Source organism: Triturus cristatus, chromosome 5_1, assembly GCF_964204655.1.
Source record: "Triturus cristatus chromosome 5_1, aTriCri1.1, whole genome shotgun sequence".
NCBI lineage: Eukaryota > Metazoa > Chordata > Amphibia > Caudata > Salamandridae > Triturus > Triturus cristatus.
The window spans coordinates 609595004-609615016 of NC_140587.1; the positions used below are offsets into that span (position 1 = coordinate 609595004).

General features: G+C 42.9%; 2 protein-coding genes across 2 annotated transcripts in view; one reads left to right on the forward strand and one right to left on the reverse strand.

Annotated features, from left to right (window-relative positions):
- The window catches only part of GGH (gamma-glutamyl hydrolase), a 161202-nt gene that overhangs the window by 56455 nt on the left and 84734 nt on the right, over window positions 1–20013 (forward strand). The window contains exons 2-3 of the mRNA XM_085605539.1: window positions 6968–7082; window positions 17979–18029. Of these exons, the coding sequence (XP_085461665.1) occupies window positions 6968–7082; window positions 17979–18029 (166 nt within the window). The remainder of the gene's footprint in view (window positions 1–6967; window positions 7083–17978; window positions 18030–20013) is intronic.
- LOC146831274 (uncharacterized) overlaps window positions 1–20013 on the reverse strand; it is a 210733-nt gene that overhangs the window by 8686 nt on the left and 182034 nt on the right. The window lies entirely within an intron of this gene.

Below are 20013 nucleotides of genomic sequence, written 5' to 3' on the forward strand. Positions count from 1 at the left end.
CTACCAAGGGGGTGAGCAGGGGTTATTTTTAGAAGCGTATCCCCATTACCCTGATTAGGAAGAAGGGTCCCAACCTGGACAAAGGTGCCAACCATTGCCTACTAGAGACCACCATTTCTAACAGTCCTGAATCTGTGAATTAAACATCTCCTGGGCTAAATTGAGGAATATGAGCTGGTTTCTATAATAAAAGGGCATGCCTGCTGTTCTCAGGTGAAGAGATAGAGAGTTCCTGAAGGTAGCAGCAGAATACAACAAGCATTGATAATGCAATAGGCCTCGCCTTTTATTAAGTTAAAGCCATTTGCTTTGCTATATAATACCATTAGCAAAGCAAATGGCTTTAACTTAATAAAAGGCGAGGCCTATTGCATTTTCAATGCTTGTTTCCAGACTGCAGTGACAGGCACATCGATGTGCGCGTGCTCACACTGCTCACTTCTCACAAGTTTAGAAGATACGGCATGACGTCATGCCAGGTGAGCATTGTAGGGGAAGGGAAATCCTTCAGAGAGGCATTTTCTCTCTGGATTCCCCTTCTCTTTTTGAAACTCCGGAGCAGCAACATCGTCATGGTGTCACCAGGGCTTTAAGGGAAAACTTTTTCAATATTATATACAAGCCATAGTTGTTGCTTATTTATCTTATTCAACGAACAACCATTGACAAAGCCAATAGTCCTGCCTTATTGTAGGTATGATGTTACTTGTTGTATCATATATCTGGATGCAGTGACAGAAACAGCAAAATACAAGTCGGGCGGCGCACTATGTTAAGCACAGATTCTTAGCTTACCTGTTTTAAGCCACGCCCTTAATTACATTGGCCACGCCCCTTTGAAACAGGCCCCCCCGTTTTTTCATCCCACTTAAAGCCCTGACTAAACCCCTCTCCCTCTTTGTACTTGGCAGAGGAGCAGCGCTGCGCCAAAGACGGTGCTATTGCAAACCACAAATTACATTCACCAATTTATATCATCAATCACCATTACAAAGCACCATGCAAACACTGCAAGCTCCTGCGAGACACAAGCTGATGTATGGGGCCACGCGGCGTTCTTCTTCCCCCGTGAGTCGCACCGACGGGCACAGATACTTTGCAACCTGTTTTTTACAGTCGCACAGTATGGACTGGTTGTTGACTGCAGAGGCCAGGCGTAGCCACCCTCAAAGTGCAAGATTTCCATATTTGTAAGTTTGCCTGTGCTTATGCAGGCTTGGGAGGGGCCCCGGAGCCCCATAGGCTGCTGCATGTTCTCCACAATGCCAGATTCAAAGGACGGCACCACTTGCGGCGTTGCTGGCCAGTGTCGTTAATGGGTCGCAATGCCAGCGCGTTGCGAATATGAAACTGAATGATGAGATGGTAGTCTGACGTAACATGCAGGCTTCCTGCCCAGCAGTTACAAGTGATAACAATGAGTTTCAAGCTGTTTCCCTCCAATCAATGTTACTGGCGTGATCAGTTTGTGCCTCAGTGCGAATGGTCCCTTCACTACAAGAGATCTGAGAATCTCTCGCGCTGCAAAGGGCACATGCTGCCATCAGACTCAGTTTGTTTAAGAAGCTTGTGCACACATACGGAGCTCTGTGACTGTGGTTGATAATACCCTAGACCTCAATTTACACACAAACCTGTATGCAAAATGCACCCAAACCAATTTGCAATTGATTCTACTCTATACGGAAAATAATATTAGAAATTATAAAGCACAAACATCCTACCCTGAAACATACTACCAGTGTGAAAATGATGCTCCCGCCTGGAGTAAATTAGCCAGAAAAATGCCCCTATAATAAAAGATCGAGTAATCGCCCATCCCCCACCACTGTCGAGGCACTGCGTCCCAGGGCAAGATCATAAATTAATAGACTGGGAAGAGGCGGTTCTTACCGTCCAAGTGTAGGAGCGACCGGTTCACTTCGCGGCCCCTGGCGGTGGTGTGCGAGCCGGTCTCAGACAAAGGGCCGCCTCCGTGCCCCGGCTCCTCGCAATCCCTCCTCGTCTACGCTCGCACACGGGGGAGGGGCGGCCTCTTAAGTGGCGGCCATCTTGGAGTCAGGCTGCACGTGCCCATTCTTTCGCGTTCTGTGGGAAGAAGTGGCCTGATCAGGCTAAGCCGCCCCCCCACCCCTCCAGCCAGGATGGAACGCAAAAGGACAAACAGGACTGTCGCCGATACGGACGCTGCCTATGACACTGATCCGCCTCTATATGCTTAATTTAATGTGCTTAGAGAAGCAAGCTGCACAGGCACTGTCAGTTTGCTAATTTGCAAGCCGCCATTTTGCCTTCCTTACCTCTTGGCATTAGAAAGACAAGCAGAGCGCGGTCCTTGGTCGGCTGGTCCGTTGATCTCTGGGCCCCCGCTCCAGAGGGGTGAGAGCCGTCCCAGTTGGACTGGCTCGCGAGCCGTCCCAGTTGGACTGACTCGCATGACTGGTTTCTTATCTTTATGGGGCCATGTGTTTGGCCCCATAAAGATAAAAAAAACTTTTACGCCAGCAGTAAGTCGGGGCAGCCAGTCCAACTGGGACGGCTCTAAAAGAGAAAAGTGTACGTCACTAGACGCTCTTTTCCAATGGCTGGCCACCATTTACCATAAACGGTGACGCCAGCCAATGGAAAAGAGGGGCGGGGCTTAAAGCCCACTAGAGAAATCTCCTAAAGTCATTAAATCTCGCCAGCGAGACTGCGCATTTTTGCGCAGTCTTACGCCAGGCGAGACCTAAAAAGGACTATTTCATGGCAAATGAGGATTTACATTTTCGGGTTTTGGTGATGAGAGATCCTCCGGAAGTGATCAGGAGGTCCGTTAGGTAGCTGGGTGTGCCATAGAGTAGTGCTTTATACTTTTGACAACCTATTTTAAACTTCAGACTTGCTTCTAATCCGACGCCGCTTTCAGTAATAGAGATGTGGGAAATTTGTTTACACAATGAGACATAGTAAGTCAGGAGTCAATGGTTAATCCTAGAAATTCGATATTTGCATTTTTTGCTGGGACAAAACCGAATTTAGCTACCTCATCAGGGAACGTTCTTGAATGTGTAACTAATTTTGGGGTGCAAAGGGTCTTAATAAATGAAAATATTTCCATAAATACATTTGAGGAAATGTCTCATAAACTGCTGAGCAATTATTATTGGGGAGAGAATGCCTATCAACCTTGCAGTTTTAGTTTTTTTTGCTAGGCAGTGAATCTTGTGACAATATGAGGACCAGTATGACGCATGTTGCTGTGTCTGCCTTTGGTGTTTAGCGAATCTCTGCCAACTTTGGAGAGCCAAGCTTACAAAGGGAGTAACTTGGCTATCCAGTTGGAGTGTATTCCTACCTGATAAACCACGAGACATGGGTAAACGGCTTTAGCCACCATTCAATTGACTCCGACATTCCTGATAGCTCTAAAACCCAGAGAAAAAGTCTCAATGATATCTATGCATTTTTATGCCGAAAGTATAACTGACTGGCGTATTATTTTTTGCCACTAATAGGACATAAATATTCAACATTATATTCAAATTCTGTTTGTGTGTATCATTGCCACACTTTCAGGTCTACTAGTTTATCGCCCTCCAGGTCTTGGCAACGCCTGGCAGGTACAGCTCACTGAACTCATAGCTTCGGCCTTATCTACATCTAGCAACTTCTTCGTCATTGGTGATCTGAACGTTCATCTGGACGATCAAAACGACAACTTGGCCTGCAATCTTATTGCAGACCTTGCTTCCATGAACCTCAGCTTATCCAACAAGGGCTCCACCCATATAGGCGGTCACCTTTTAGACCCAATTTTCTCTAACAGTATCCATGTAAAGTGTTCCGCGGCGGTGCCCATCATCTGGTCTGATCATTTCCTAATTAAATTTACTGTCACAAACTATGTGAACACACCCACTTACAAACCTGATCCCTACTCACAGAAAAGAGAGTGGAAAAAATTCGACCCTGCTGCTTTCAATAAAATTCTATCTGATCTTAAGCCAGAAAATATATTTGCGTCCAATGATATGGATGGGTTAGCCAGTGCTGCTAATGACTGGCTCTCGGAAGCCTTAAATACCTGTCTTCCCACTACCCACAAGAAAGGTATTATTCACAAAGCCCCCGCGCCCTGGTACAATGAGACGCTCCGTCTGCACAAATCAAAGTGCAAGAAATTAGAACGCTTATGGAGGAAAGACTACTCACTTACATCGGGTACCGCTTATAAAACTGAGCTGAAATGCTATCATAAGGCGTGTGCTACAACCAGAGCCATCCACGTCAACAAATCCATAAACGAAGCAATAAATAAATCAAAAACCCTATTTAACGTGGTGAAAGAGCTCGCTGGTTCACAGACCACGGCAACACCTCCCCAATTGTCCAACACGAAATGCGATGAGCTTGCCCAGTACTTTATTTCTAAAATTACAAACATACATCAGGACATTCTCGCTCAAAGCAAAACCCAAGTTCCCTCTATTTCCCCTCCGACCAGTAACGTGTCCATGAACTCCTCTGGGTCACCTTCACCGCTACTGCTAGCTTGGCCTGATCTCTGTCCGATAACTCTTTCAGAAACATTGAGCAAAATCAAGTCAGGATCCCTGCTGGACCCTTTGCCCGCCCCGATTTTACGCTCTCTGAACTCTTCGCATTTAGCCACCATCTGCAAAATGCTAAACAACTCACTGGATACTGCTATTGTTCCTAGCTGTTGGAAACATGCCATGGTCACCCCGCTTTTGAAGAAGCCACTAGCCGATCCCAAAATATCCGCCAATTACCGTCCCATTTCTTTACTACCGGCATTTTCAAAAATCTTGGAACGTCACATCCATGCCCATCTTTCAAAATTTGTAATTGACAATAACCTGTTACATCCTTCCCAATCGGGATTTCGCCCCGGTTTCTCTACAGAGACGACCCTACTGGGCGTTACGGACAACCTGCGTCTGCTCTTGGATCGAGGAGAAACAGTTGCGCTGATCATACTCGATCTCAGCGCAGCTTTTGATACTGTGTTACACAGTATCCTTCTCAAATCCGTCGCGGCCATTGGCATTGGAAACAAAGCATTGGACTGGCTCGCATCCTTTCTGTCTGACCGCACTTTTCAAATTTTCTCCAAGTCTTCGTCCTCTAAGAGTTATCCCTCCCCCCATGGGGTACCCCAAGGGTCTATCCTTAGCCCTCTCCTTTTTAATTTCTATGTCACACCTTTGACTTATGTTGCACAAAGTTCTGGATTAAATCTTTATTCTTATGCTGATGACTCACAAATTGTTTTTTCACTGTCTCAAATTCATCCCACAACCCCCTCCCCGTTGCAAACTGGACTCAGCAAAATATCTAGATGGATGAGCAATAATTTACTCAAGTTAAACGGCGGAAAGACGGAGGTCCTGATTTTTGGCAACAAACCTGATCTCTGGAACCTGAGTCACTGGCCCACTACCATGGGTCCTCTTCCAACTCCATCTGAACAAGTGCGCAACCTGGGTGTAATTATCGACAAGGGACTATCCATGAAAGATCAGGTCAACAGAGTCACAGCCACCTGTTTCACCATTCTACGATGGCTGCGTAAAATCCTCTGGATGCTCCCCAAAAACACCCAGAGATCTGTTGTGAATGCCTTGGTGACCTCCAGATTGGATTACGGCAACGTGCTCTATCTGGGGTCCTCAAAGACCGTCACACGGCGCATTCAGCTGGTACAAAATGCTGCAGCTCGGCTCCTCTGTGGCTGTCATAAACGTGACCACATCACAGAACGCCTGAGAGAGCTGCATTGGCTCCGTGTTGAAAACCGGATAAAATTTAAAGCTTTGAGCTTTATGCATAAGATCAAAATCCGATCAGCACCCGTCTACCTTCAGGCCCTTGTCAGCCCCTATCTTCCTACTCGGGCTCTCCGTTCTTCATCCCATCATCTTTTTTAGGTACCTAAGTTCAAACTTACCAGAATGGGCGGTAGTAGCTTTGCGAACTTAGGACCCAGACTGTGGAATTTACTTCCACTGGCACTATGGATGGAAAACTGTCACATGCGATTTTGCCGAGCAGTGAAGACCTGGCTCTTCGATCTCTGACTCTTCTGCCTGATGTTGTCAATCTGTCTCTTAGCGCCGGGAAACCCTCAGGGGTAGCTGTTCGCGCTCAACAAATTCAATTAATAAATAAATTGTCGTCAAGAAATAACGTCTGAGACATACCATGGTTTCAATCTAATACTTGATTTCTGTTATGGGCGGACTCCCATTTTTGATCAGTGTAGTTTTTGTCTGTTTTGTACTGAGGATAATCGAGTACAGATTATTGCTATGCAATTAAGAAATGCCCGTCGCGTTTAAGCAACTGCTTGAAAACAACACAAGTGAATTTGGAAGCTAACCGTTAATTAAAACAAGAAGCATATTGGATCGTGTTTGAAACTAACAAGAGAATGTAATGCACTTGTTGGAACTTAAGCACATACTTTTGGTTCACACTGTCTACTTGTTAATCTGCTTTGAAAATTCTCCCATTTTTCCATATAAAATATGGATATTTTTCCTAAAAATGTGTAATGCACTTATGACTCCTTGCCTAATGTATTATGTTTTTCTGACTTAAGAAAATCTGTGGATTTGGTTTTACTGTTAGCACATTGAACTATTACAGGGCAGCCTAGCCACAAAAGAGTTAATCTGTATTAATGTATGTATGTGTTAACATTCCCCAGCAAGTGATGGATAACTGATCGGGCTATGATTTAGTGAACACTCCATGCAATCAGATGTCTTTGTAATTGACTATGATGTCTAGGGCTCCCATGCCCTACTTTGATGTTTCTTCATCTTATTATGACACTTGCACAAAAATGTTATTGACATATACAGGATACCCCTCTGAACTACATCGAACTGTATCACTCATCAGTTGCTTTGGTAAACAGAAATGTAATCCTTCATAATGTATTTTTCATCCATTTCAGGAGTATTAGCACAAGAAACACACTTTGGCCATCTCTATCATTTTGGAAAATCTTACATTGCTGCCTCGTATGTAAAAACTCTGGAATCAGCGGGAGCGCGAGTAGTGCCAATAAGGTAAATAAAAAGAATGCATGGCATGACCTCATGGAATCTGACTAAAGATAACATAACACATGCTTATTACTCACTGTCCATCGACATTTTCTTTCAGCTAATTGGCATGTCTGGCAATCACATTTTTTACTTCTTTCATATATACTTCCAGTTATTGTATAAACGTTTTTACTAATTTGGAAATGTGCATCGAGGCTAGCAGGACATCTGGGTGCCTACTTAATGTGTATATCAAACAGGAAATAGAAGAAAGGCCAGGAAAAATCCTCCAAGAACTTCCTTGTTAATACTGTGGAAAGACATTAGCTGACATCAAAGGCTGTAAAACAAACACTGCAACCATGCTCTTTCAGCAAGTCAGACATAAAGGGTTTTCCTAGAGCTCCTTGGTTTGGTGTCATCAGGAAATGCGTTTGCAAAGAACTGTCCCGCACTGTTGGCAATAGCGAGAAAACTCGTCCTTAAAGGACAGACCGAGGTATAGTTTAAGTCGATGCAATTAATCGGTCAGCATGAAATCTCACTACTAGACCAATGTACTTGTCACAAAGGTTAAGAGACCCTTTGAAATCTATGCCTTAATAGACTCTGGGGCAACTAATTGACTATGACCAATTGGACAGCACTTTCATTCTGATGCAAGATGAGGAAAAACTGAAAAAAATTCAAGGGGTGGATGCTGAAAACCTTACATCTAAAGCCTTGCGTAAAGAAATCAGAACTTGAATTATATCTACTCACTGAGATGTAGAGTTTATAAAATGTGACCATCAAACTGTCATAGGTGGCTAATGCTGGTTTTCATATGTGTCTGCAATGCAAATTTGTGTGATGAATTCCTAATATTGCTTAATAAATGTCTTTAATTTTTGGTCTCACTACAAACTAGTTAAGTGCATGCTGTAAGGCCTGATTAGGAGTTGCCTCAGCTTTTTTGTAGCAGATTTTGAAAATAAATACATCTTTGAGCAGTCCCTCATGGGGTTTGTAGTTCCATGATTAAAACACCAGGAAGTGCGAAAGGTGCAGGCACCTATTCTATTGTTAATATATTTATATACAAACATGTTACTATGTAAGTATTTTAATATGTCTTAGGTGTTTCGTTTTTGTCTGCTGAGGTTACAGTGCCTGACGGCTGAAAAGGGCAGACCCTTGATCCAGAGGTTCCAGTAGACCCCAATAGTGCGTTATGGGAAAGTACGTTTCGAGCTGCCTGGCATCTAGCTACATCGGGGCAGATTCAGACACCAGATCTTAACTTTCCCATAGACTAGAACGTACCATTACGGCAGAAGTTGTGTTTTTCCCCTCAGTAGGGCAGATAACACCAATATCTCCTGCAGGCTTCAGAGGAACACATCCCTGCATCCCAGTCCAAAGTTGCCGAAACCTGCCATCATCTGTAAACACTAGCATAGACTGTGACTGATAGACTCATTTAACATTTCACAGAAATGTAAATAGTTATGCTGACATTGTTCAGTAACATGAAAACGATGAGCCTCATTCTCTAAGGAATTTAGCAGGCAGAGGGTGACTTACAGTTACAGTCTGGGGCCAGATGTACGACCCTCAATGTTTGCCACTTGGAGTCGCAAATTGAAAGTCCCAAACATTGATGTACAACAGTGCAAATGGCCTATCAGTAAAATGCGTCGTACATCTGGCCCTTAGACAGAGAAATCTTATATAAATATAGCGTACATGCAGTCAGTCTGAATTTAGTGGTGATTCACATGATGGCGACTTCAACAAAGTAACATTCAGATTGCTGTGTTTTGAAATGGATGTGTGAGGCGGTGAAAGCTTGTTGAGTATTTATCTCCTCCGAGCGGTGGATGGTTAAAATAAAAAATGGGCTAACATTTTGAAATGTCTGTTGATCGATCTGCTTGTTTGGCAGTTTAATCTTCAGTTGTTAAGCCGGTTGTTTATAAGCGGCACGATTAAAACAGAGAGATGCTATGACAGCTATTCCAGCTATTTATAATTCTGAAGGTAAGCTAATAACTGAGACTCAGGAAATAGCTAATACATTTGCAGATTATTATGAGAAGTTATATAGCTCAGAGGTTGATGATGATCACCACAAAGATCAGGAATTTTTTGATAAAATAACACTTCCCCGTCTCAATGAACAAGATCGGCTCATACTGGCAGGCGAAATAACAAAAGATGAAATTGCCCAAGCAATCTCTAATCTTCCATGCAATAAAGCACCGGGAGAAGATGGTTTTCTTGGGGAATTTTACCGTTGGGTAACACCAGAAGCAATAGACGCCCTTTATGAGGCCTATAAAGAAACAGAGGAAACTGGTAGCCTCTCCTCTCTCACAAATAAAGCTATCATAACGGTTCTTCCCAAACCTGAGAGAGATCCATTATACTGCAGTAACTATCGTCCAATTTCCCTTCTGAATACAGATTCAAAGATATTAGCCACCATTCTCGCCAAAAGACTCAAACAAGTTATCGCGAAACTCATACATAATTCTCAAGTGGGATTCATGCCAGGCAGAAATTCTCGTAACCATCTACGCACTCACATAATCTAGCTTTCCAAGGATGCTGGAGAAGACAGAGTAGCCTTATCCTTAGATGCAGAGAAGGCCTTTGACCGTATTGAATGGGCCTATATGTTCCGTACACTACATAGGCTGGGGCTAGGCAATGAATATAGCTCTAAGGTCAAATGGTTATATGAGACACCATCCGCACAAGTGAATTGTGGGGGTTTCCTTATAAAATCTCTTTTAGTGCAAAGAGGTACCCGCCAGGGATGCCCTTTATCGCCCCTTTTGATCCTTCTTGCACTTGAATCGCTGGCTGCGGCAATGAGACAGTGTTCACAAATAGCAGGCATTCCTACACCAGCAGGGATCTCAAAAATACTTCTTTATGCAGATGACATATTGCTCACACTTGCTGATCTGCCTACTTCACTCCCTTGACATATGTCTACCATTTCTCGCTTCTCGATCATTTCTGGCTACAAAGTCAATTGGAATAAGAGTGAAGCTCTACCATTGTCCAGGGGTACAGCTATTTTGAGCGAAAAATTTTCAATGGAAAGTGGACCGCCTGAAGTATTTAGGTATTTATATCAACACAGGTTTAGAACGTTTGATTCAAGATAACTTAGATCCACTTATTGACAAAACGAAGTTAGAGTATGAAAAATTGTCCCATCTTAACTGAGTACAGGTAGTGAAAAAGATTATAGTACCCCGTTTCACTTATGTTTTAGGTATGTTGCCTTTGACAGTTAAAATATCAATATTGCGAGATATTGACAAAGGTATTAAGACCTGTATTTGGGGATCCCTGAGACCTAGACTTAAAATATCAAAATTGATTGCTCACAGGCGATATGGGGGTCTTAGTTTACCGTGTATTGAGCATTACTATACAGCCCTCTATTTATCTCAATTGGTTTATCTTTGGCCCAGACAGGATGATCCCCCCACTATGGGTTCTCATTGAAAGACAAACTGTACAGGCAACTTCAGGTTTGCACATGTTTTACAATCATAAATCACCTGCTTTACAAACTTCCAACCCTATTATTCAATCTATATTTAAGATGTGGATACATGCCCACAAACTCCTTAAGAGTGACCCAAGACAGCATGGAAAGGCCCCCATATGGCATAACACTGATATTAGAATAGGTAAACAGACTATATCCTAGAATATATGGGGGAGAGCAGGTATTCTAACTTTGGATCACTTACTCACTTTAGAAGGTAAGCTTAAAACCTTTGAAATGCTTCAGATAGATTTTCAACTCCCTGCCTCCCAAGGGGGGAAATACTTACAACTAAAACAAGCCCTATTTCGTAGACTAGGACCATTTCCTTGGATAGTTGAGGACTCTCCAGTGTTATAATACTTAAAAGATTTGGGGGAAATTCAAAGGCGCGGTCGCTGGATTGTATTATCTCATAGTGCATAAATTACACTTATACCCATTACTTGCACAGCTTCATGTCAAATGGCAAGGGTTAATTACTGTAGCTTATTCCGATGAGGAATGGGAGGATGTTATTATGAACATGGATAAGGGAATCAGAGAGGCCAGAATGAAATTTACTCTTTTCAAAATTCTTCATAACTGGTACTGGTCACCACAAAAACTCAAGTCAGCAGGTTTACTACACTGATCTACCTGTTGGAGGTGCCCACAGGAAGACTGCGATATACTACACACTTTATTCCGATGCTCAATTTTGAAGGAATATTGGTCTTCCATAACTGCCTCTCTACACAGAGCTATGCAAGTGTCCATTCCTTTAATGGAAACATTAGTTCGATTACATGATGTTACTGATATCCCAAATCTCACAAACCATACAAGACGATTGATAGCTATTGCACTCACTGTAGGAAACATTGGTATATTAAGACATTGGAGAACACCACAATGCCCTACACATGACGAATGGCTTATTGAAATGTATAAAATAGCATCATATGAAAAACTCATTTATAGATTGCAGGACAATGCTGGAACTTTCATCCAAATTTAGAACCCCTTTCTAGCTAATAAATATTCTATTTCTGGTAATATTTCATATTTTTCTTCTAATTAGGAACTACAATAAGGGAATTACTTATTTTTTCATTTCCTTATTAATTCATTACCATCATTATTTATATTCATGCTGTTGATGTTATCATTAGGACTGTTGATGCTTTAGCCAGTAACACTGTTATTTGAATTAGGACTTACTGTTGACCTATTTGAAATTGTTGAGTTAGTGGGAATATCTTCACTTGAAATATTATATTGGTATGATATTATCGCTACTATCTTCCAACTATCGATAATACATGGTTTACTACATAGTGCCGTGGTTCCCAAAGTGTGCGCCGCGGCACCCCGGTGCGCCGTAATGAGGTGCCAGGGGCGCCGCGACCACAATGCGTGCAGACAAAGGGCCGCTTGTAAAAACGGCGGGATCAAACCTTGACACTGTCCCTAGAAAAAACAGCTTTTGAATGAGGTGTTGAAACGCACACCGCTTCCAAGAAGCCACAGTAGCGGGGCTGTTAGGGGCTGGGGTGAGGTAGCAGAGAGCTCTTGCAGTGGGCGCAGCCTGAAGCGCGCGCTGTTTACATACACACAGAGCCATGGCATGATGGCACTGCGAGTGACGTGTGAGTGAGAAGGGGCAAGCGCTGCGTGGTCTGCAGGGTGAACCAGGCGCGCAACACCCCCCCCCCTCCCCCATCGTGTGTGGCAGCCCGGGATGAGACACCTTCCCGGGCAAAAAAGCAGCCGCACCCGAGCATTTCACAGGTCTTTAAAAGACCATTTGCATGTCAATGAGGCCTCGCTGTTGTTTCACCCCTCCCAAGAGCCCCTGCAGCTCCACTCTGCCTATTGCTTAAAGTTCAGCCCCCCCCCCGAAATTTTTGCTCAGCCCCCCCCCCCCCACCCCCCCCCCCGGAATTTTGCTCTAGTTGCGCCTCTGGGGTGAAGAGCCGTCAAAGTTTCTCGCTAATGAGAAAGATCAAACGTTAGCGCTGTGTTAAGCGGTTTATTTATATGCAAAATAATGACAGAAAAACTCGTACCAGCAGAAGATAATCTTATGGTCATTTTAGAGGTTGTGCACAAACTGTAAGGAAACTGCATGCCTTTTCGAACCACAACCATGTCGAATACACATGAACGGGAACCACAAATCAGAAGTTAAACAGAAAAAATATGCACTGAACAAACTTACTGGGTTATCAAATACTTTGCAAAGAAAAATCCCAGCTGCTAGAGTAGTACGTTCTTAATGGTAACATGCACAATGCATACAAAGTACACGTAGACTCGTAGAGGTAAAAAAATTGCAATAAATGGCAGACACTCAAAACAGTGACTAAAACAAAAGTTACGTTACATGAGGCAGTGGTGGCCGTTGTGCATGTATCAAAGGCAATCAAAATACAAGAGGTACCAAACGATAAATTACAAAAGAAAAGGTGACATATGTGCATGTTACAAAAGAGTACAAAGTACAAGTAGAGGTTTAATACTGCACTAAATGGCAGACTCAAAACACATAAACACCCTGGCAAGGGAGGGATTCCTGTGGGGTCCGGTGGGGTCCGTTCAGTGACTGTGTTGCACGGCACGCTCTCACTGACATTGCAGCTGAGGTTGTCTGTAACCAGGCTGAGGGGGAGAGGGGATTCGCCGGTTTATTTTCAGCTCCCCCTTGCAGTGAGCTTGGCCCCTCATAGTGCAGACCCAGTGTGTCTAATATACACAGAGTGCAACCTCTTCACCCGAAGCCGCAGTGACCCCTGACCTCCATGTGTCCAAAGCCCACATCCCTTGGCATGCGGGGTATTTAACTAGCTCGAGCCTCAGCACTCACTCTTAGAAGAACTGGCACTTAAGTGCAGAAATGCACCTGAACAGACTGGGACATAAATTAACCCAGAAAAATGTTTTTGGGCAGCTTGTGGTGGCGCAAAGGACTGATCCTTATCCAAGATCTTTTTTTAAATGGCGAGTTACATATATAATGTCTAACAGACGTCACAGGCAGTTTAATACTACAGCGCCTGGAAGAGTAACTTGGAGCATTGTTTGTCCGCAGCAGTAAATTATGCATGTAGCTTCTCAATGACTTCCCAAACCAGATCCTCTCTAAATAGGAATGCAAGCAATCCAAGTCCGGTTCTGGCCTTGTTTGGCCTCATCACTGAGGTGCCGTTTGAGTCCTATGGCACAGCGAGTTTGGGACCCACATAGCATTCCTATCCTATTTAGGGAGACTAACAGAAAGCACAAAACCTGATTGAAGTAATACTTGAATTAATCGGTTCAGTGTTGCCATTGTCTGTGCGTCTTTGCTCCGGAGAATGGGTCTTTTGATTGTAACGTAAACATGTCCGTGGGTTACTGCGTTTGTCAGAGATTTCCTTTTGTTAGTTGCAGTTTACAGTGAGCTAATAACTGTCATAAAATAACTGGTGGCAGACTTCAAGGTATAGATTTAGAAGATATGGGTTTTCCCCCCAGACTTCGTTATTGAAATGTTGAGCAAATGGTTCACTTGTGTACAAATCTGTTCTTGTCATTAAAGAGAGCCCCAATCTGTTGTGTTACATTTGAAATTCTGAGTTTGTGCTTCTCCAGACCAAGTACTCTTCAACTATACTGCCTACCAATATGGATGACATGTGAATTCACCCCTTGTTATCCCTTGTCTTATGTAACATGTCCTATACACTGATTTGAACACCTATGTTTGATAGTCTCTGTGTAATGTGTGTGTTATGTACAGTGCTCTGACACCCTTCACTCAGGGCCGGCTCTAGGGCAGTGCGACCGGTGCCACCGCACCGGGTGCTGACTTCGCACAGGGGCGTAAATGCAACAAAGGCGCTGCCTGGCCCTGCCTAGTCCTGCTGGCCCTGCCTGCCTCAGCTGTGCCTGGCTCTCTGGCCCGGCCTCGCCCTTTTGACCCCAGCTTTTGAACTATTGTTGTGTGGTTAAAAAAAGTTGCATGGAAACATATTTGGCTATTAATCTTGTATCGCTTCACACTTAACAAATTTTTATTAAACAGCTGTTATCTTCGTATTTTGTTACAAATATGATTATAATACCTTCATTGCATCCCAATTAATTTAAGGAAGACAACAGGAAGTACTCCCGAGGTCGGGCTTACATCCCCCAGCCGCCCACCCGGAAAAAATGGTGGGGAGCCACGGCCAACTGCCAATTAGGTCAAGGGAGCCACGGGTCAAAAAAGTTTGGGAACCACTGACATAGTGTATACTATCTTTATCATCTCCTCCCTAGTCCACCTTTCCTATTTCTTCCTTTCCAGGTTTCATGAGTACCTCAACTATTGTATCTTTTGATATCTGTATTATCTTTTTTATATTTAAAAATCTGAGAAAGTAACATTTCATAGTAATGTATTGTGTGGCCATAACTTGATTTGTCACTCCAAATGGATTTCTTTTTCTTTGAGTCCCGGTCAGATTTGATGCTATAACTTGCACAAATGGCCTTACCGACCAACTTGAGATCATCCCATACAAAATAAATATCTTTACTTTACGACTGAACTGTAAAAATGTGTTGATCTCTGTCTGTATTATTATTATTATTATTATTTTTCTTTTAACCACCGTCGGTTAAAAGATCAACAGCTTTCTAAATGTTGGTATGACTATAAGAATGGCAATGTGAGACTAACGGTGTAACTAGACAAAATTAATTAGAACGTTTGATGAATGTGAGTTTTGAAAGAAAGGGAATAAACACTAGGGGGGACCTTCAACATGTCCAGTGTTGCAAACATTGAACATAGACATCAGCTCTGTTCCATGGAGGCGTTATTTATCTAAAGTTCTGTTAAAATGGGAAACAGCCATTACAACGTGGCTGTTTCCCGCATTCCCATAACCACGTATTTGTTACCACACATGCATCGTTACCACACATAGCCTTTACCACGCATGGCTTTACAACAAATGATGTTGTAAAGGTATGTATGGTAAAGGTATGTGTGTGGTAAGGGTGTGCACTGTTACCACGCATAGCCTTTACCACGCATGTCTTTACAACAAATTATGTTGTAAAGATAGGTGTGGTAAGGGCATGTGTGTGGTAAGGGTGGTGGAGGCTATCAGCGTACTGACCCTTCCGCTTCCTCTGTACGATGTGCGTCGCACCTCTAAAAAACCTGGAGCGGTGACGTCGTGGCGAGGTACGGGGGATTTTAAATTAATGTGTTAATTATTTATTTTAATAAATATATTTATTATGCTTTTAAGTTTATTTGAAAGAGGCGGGAGTTGCGCAGGGGTCCCCTTTTACGGCTCAGGGGAGGGGTATTTTTAAGAAGGGCTGGGGACGGGGGGGTCGCACAGGTGTCCGTTTTTACGGTTCTAGGGGAAGGGTATTTGTTAGAAGGGTCGCTCATAGGTACTGGGCAGGAATATTTTTCTAAACCAAGACTGATGGCTGGGGGGACTGGTTTTAGGACTTGGGGCAGGGGTCAGGAAAAACCTTTACCACGAATATGCCTTTAACATTCAAGCCTTTACAATGAAATGCGTGGTAAAGGTATGCGTGGTAAAGGCATTGTCGTGGTAAAGGTTATGTGTGGAAATGGCATTCGTTTCGTAACACATGCATGGTAAAGGCATGCGTTGCAAAGGAATGTGTTCTAACCTCATACAACTGCATCCATATTAGGGCCTTAAGATGTACAGAGAGTAGAGGTGTAACACTTGGTTTTACGTTGCAGTATAATCACATTGTAAGTGGCAAATATGAGACCAGTTAAAAATAAAGCATGCAAAATTAACCAGTTTAGAGACAGAAATAAAGCAACAAATGGTTTCCGTCTGTTCCTTACTACCGTCTGTTTAAACTACTAATGGGGAGGTAGCCTTTGGTCTCTCAGAATTTCCACCCCATGATTCCTAAAAAGAAATTAAGTGACAGGGATACCACACAAGTGTGTGGAAGTGATATCAATAGTGTGAACAATATAATTACAATTCACATGAAGGTCCTCTTCTGAATTTGTACAAAGCTACACTGCCAGTTCGAGAGGTCAGCAGTGAGGTAAATGACTTAATTGTGGCTATAAAATGTGATATAGTTATTTATTCCTCTTTTTATCTTACCATCTTTTGTAGCCCCTGCACTGTGAGAAACAGGCTTCAAGGCCTAGAAAGAGGGTGTGCAGGCAGTGTAGAAATCCATTGATGTTGTGTCTGTTGCCTTCTACTTCTTCGATGATTGGAGAGGTCGAAGGATTGAAACTTTCTTGAAACGTTTTTAGGAAAGTCAGAAGAATGGTAAAAGAAAGAGGGAGGGTATCTCCACTCCTAACTGCACAGCCTGTCCATCTCATCTGAAAAGGCTCACCAGAGGCGCTACTGGGATAAGGAAAAAGGATACAGGAGAAGCCAATATCGAGTATAAACATTTGTGGGTGAATACTCCAGGGCTGTCCTCTCACTCGCAGGCTCCATCTTAGTGGAACACATCCTTATTCTCATTTGGTAGCTATAGAGGAACGTTTGTTTTTTGCTTAGTTCTATCTAAATTACAAATAAGATGGAAAAATGTACACATGGTTCATCTTCACTAGCTCCAACTGATTGAGGTGCCGCTTGCCAATGTAGATCATCTTAAAGATATTCTTTCATATATGAGTTGCTGGGGAGTCCATAGTTATTCTCCTGACATTGACTAGCGATCCACTATTAATTTGTCATGTATCCCCCTTTTTGTTTATATTAATTAGCTTGATTTGGATCTGAAAGATTTATTTATTTTATGTGGAATATTTAGAGAACACAATCCTGTTGCTATAAACAGTAGAGTACTAAATATAGCAACAAAGGTACTTGACCCGCCTGCAGGGTCACAGAAAAAACTTTAGGGTGTTTACATCGGCCCTCATTTTGAGATGGGTGGCAATTGGGAGAGGAGATCCTGGGGCAAGAGTTACCGATTCTAACAGGTATCTCCAACCTTGGGGCAAGCCATCCCAAGTTTCCGGGACCAGAATGGGGAGGAACATGCTGAACCCAGGACTAACTAGTTCAATTCTACATGCTGTAGCGATTCAAGCAGGAGGAAATTGCATGCAAAAACACATTTGGTTTTACAGAGGTGCTGTCACACAACTGAATTGAGCATACAATACCCCCACAGAGATATTGCTTTACCTGACACAAAATGAAGGACCTATTGGGGATTGTGTGACTTTGTTGAGTGGAGGGAGGAGGGGGTAAATGTATTGGAGAGTCTTGAGATCGTTCCTGAACAACTAATGGGAGGACTATGACACTGGGAGAGGTCCTCTCACAGGTTTGGGGCATACGATCTAATGGTGTATTTTTTTTTTTCAGAATAAACCTAACAGAAGCAGAGTATGAAAGTATTTTCAATTCAATTAATGGGTAAGTGTTGTTTTTGGTATAAGCTACTGCCGAGTCTTCATTTTGAAATCATTCTTATTAACTTTCCTACTTCTGAGTAATATTGTTAGTTATATTTCTCATTTGAAAATGTATGTTGTTGTGCGTGTTAGGATCATGTATCTCTCAACTCAATGCAGTGTTGTCAGAGGGGAAAAAGTGGAACCATAATTTTAAAATTCTTTAACACTGTAGCCACACACTTAGGGTCATCATTTTATGAGTATGTGTAATTAGTGCAGGTGCAGCTAGTGGGTGAGGTGATACTAAGCAGCTGGTCTATATGTCTAGTTTCACCTACTTCCTAGGCTTCTTTCTTTGAGAATCCTTTGACTTAGTGGAAATATTTACTTCCCCTGATGCTACCTGTTTTCTGTCAGATATTTTCCTCGAGTTGGGCGGTTTATGTTGAATTTGCACACATGTTGAAGTTTCTGTTGAAACGTAGTTTTCACGATGGACTATACTCAGTGCAGTATAAATCGGCTTTCTTTGCTTACCAGAAATGCAGACATCTTCTTGTTGAGTTTTAGATTCCTCATCCTATATTAACCTCAATATTAGTAAAGGTGCCACATCTTTGCTAATGTTTTGCCCACAGTATTCAAAAGCTAAAGGGAACATTACAACAACACTGCCAAGTGGCAACACATAACGGACTCGGGAACAATTTTCACTGTCTTCTTCATGCTCTAGTAGCCTTCAATCGCTCCTCATAATGACGTGCTGCATAATCATTTAGTCAAGCAGCTCTTGGGATTGGGACCCCTCTTCCAACCCGGGGTTGCTTGCTGGAGGGGGGGTCCTTCTCCCCCCCCCCCTTTCAAGAAGAACGAAGAAGGAGGCCCATGACAGATCATTGTGAGATGGATGAGGGATGACTAAGCACACCAATATCCAGGTACGTCCAATCAAACTGACTGGGATACCTGTGCATAACTATATAACTGTGTACAAGATTCTAAGCTGGACCCTCTTCTCAAAGTTAGAGTAGTGATCCACCCATGATCCTATGCATACATGGATGGTAGCTCTAACATGTTGCCCACTGTCCTTTTCCTGCCTCTTAGAAGCTAGATGCATTTGGCTTCTTCAAGACAGATCTTGAGCAGTTGAGTCCTTGATGGTGATGTCATCTTTCCTGTGATAGTCCGTCGAGTGCAGAGACCCTACCGCAGCTGTATCCCCGCTTGGTGGTGCTGGACAGGAGCACAGGCCCTTAGCTTTTAATATACCTGTTCTTGATTTTCAGAGTGAATGGTCAAAATTATTTAGTACCACGGCATGATGAGTAAACATTTCTTTTTCAGGGTTTAGTGATAGAAAGTTGTATAACATCTGTAGGAAAATGGGTTATTGGTTTAGGGGGGTGAAAACCTACTCAAGCAGCAACCACAATTCTTGTCAGGATGAAACGTAAGCAAACGCCAAATTAACCTTTGCTTAACCCTTTGGTAGCTTGGCACAAAGCAGTCAAGCTTAACTTAGAGGCAATGTGGAAAGAGTTTATGTATTACACAAACAGTAATAAACTGAAAACACAATACAAGAAAAATCCCACACCAATTTAGAAAAATAGAGTACAATTTAATGCATTATTTGACACCAAAATGACAAACATTCCATTAGTACAACTATAGACATATAATGTTAAAGATGTAAGTGAAAATAGTCTCTAGAATCACAAAGCGCCAACTGTGGCTGTCTGGTTGCGCTAGACCAGGACATAGTCACTAGTTTAGATTGACCACTATGGAGAGCAGGCTAGATACAGGGACCAAGTTAGTCTCTGAACAAAGTACCTTAAATCCTGAATAGCGGAGCTTTGTGAGATCCTACGTCGAGGATGCGTTGCGCAGTGGCGGTTCTGAGGAATCTGTGGTACTGCGATGCAAAGTCCTGCATTGTTATTGGGATGCCACTGCCTCGGGGCTTGAGTTGGGAAGACTTGTGCCAAGGATGCATC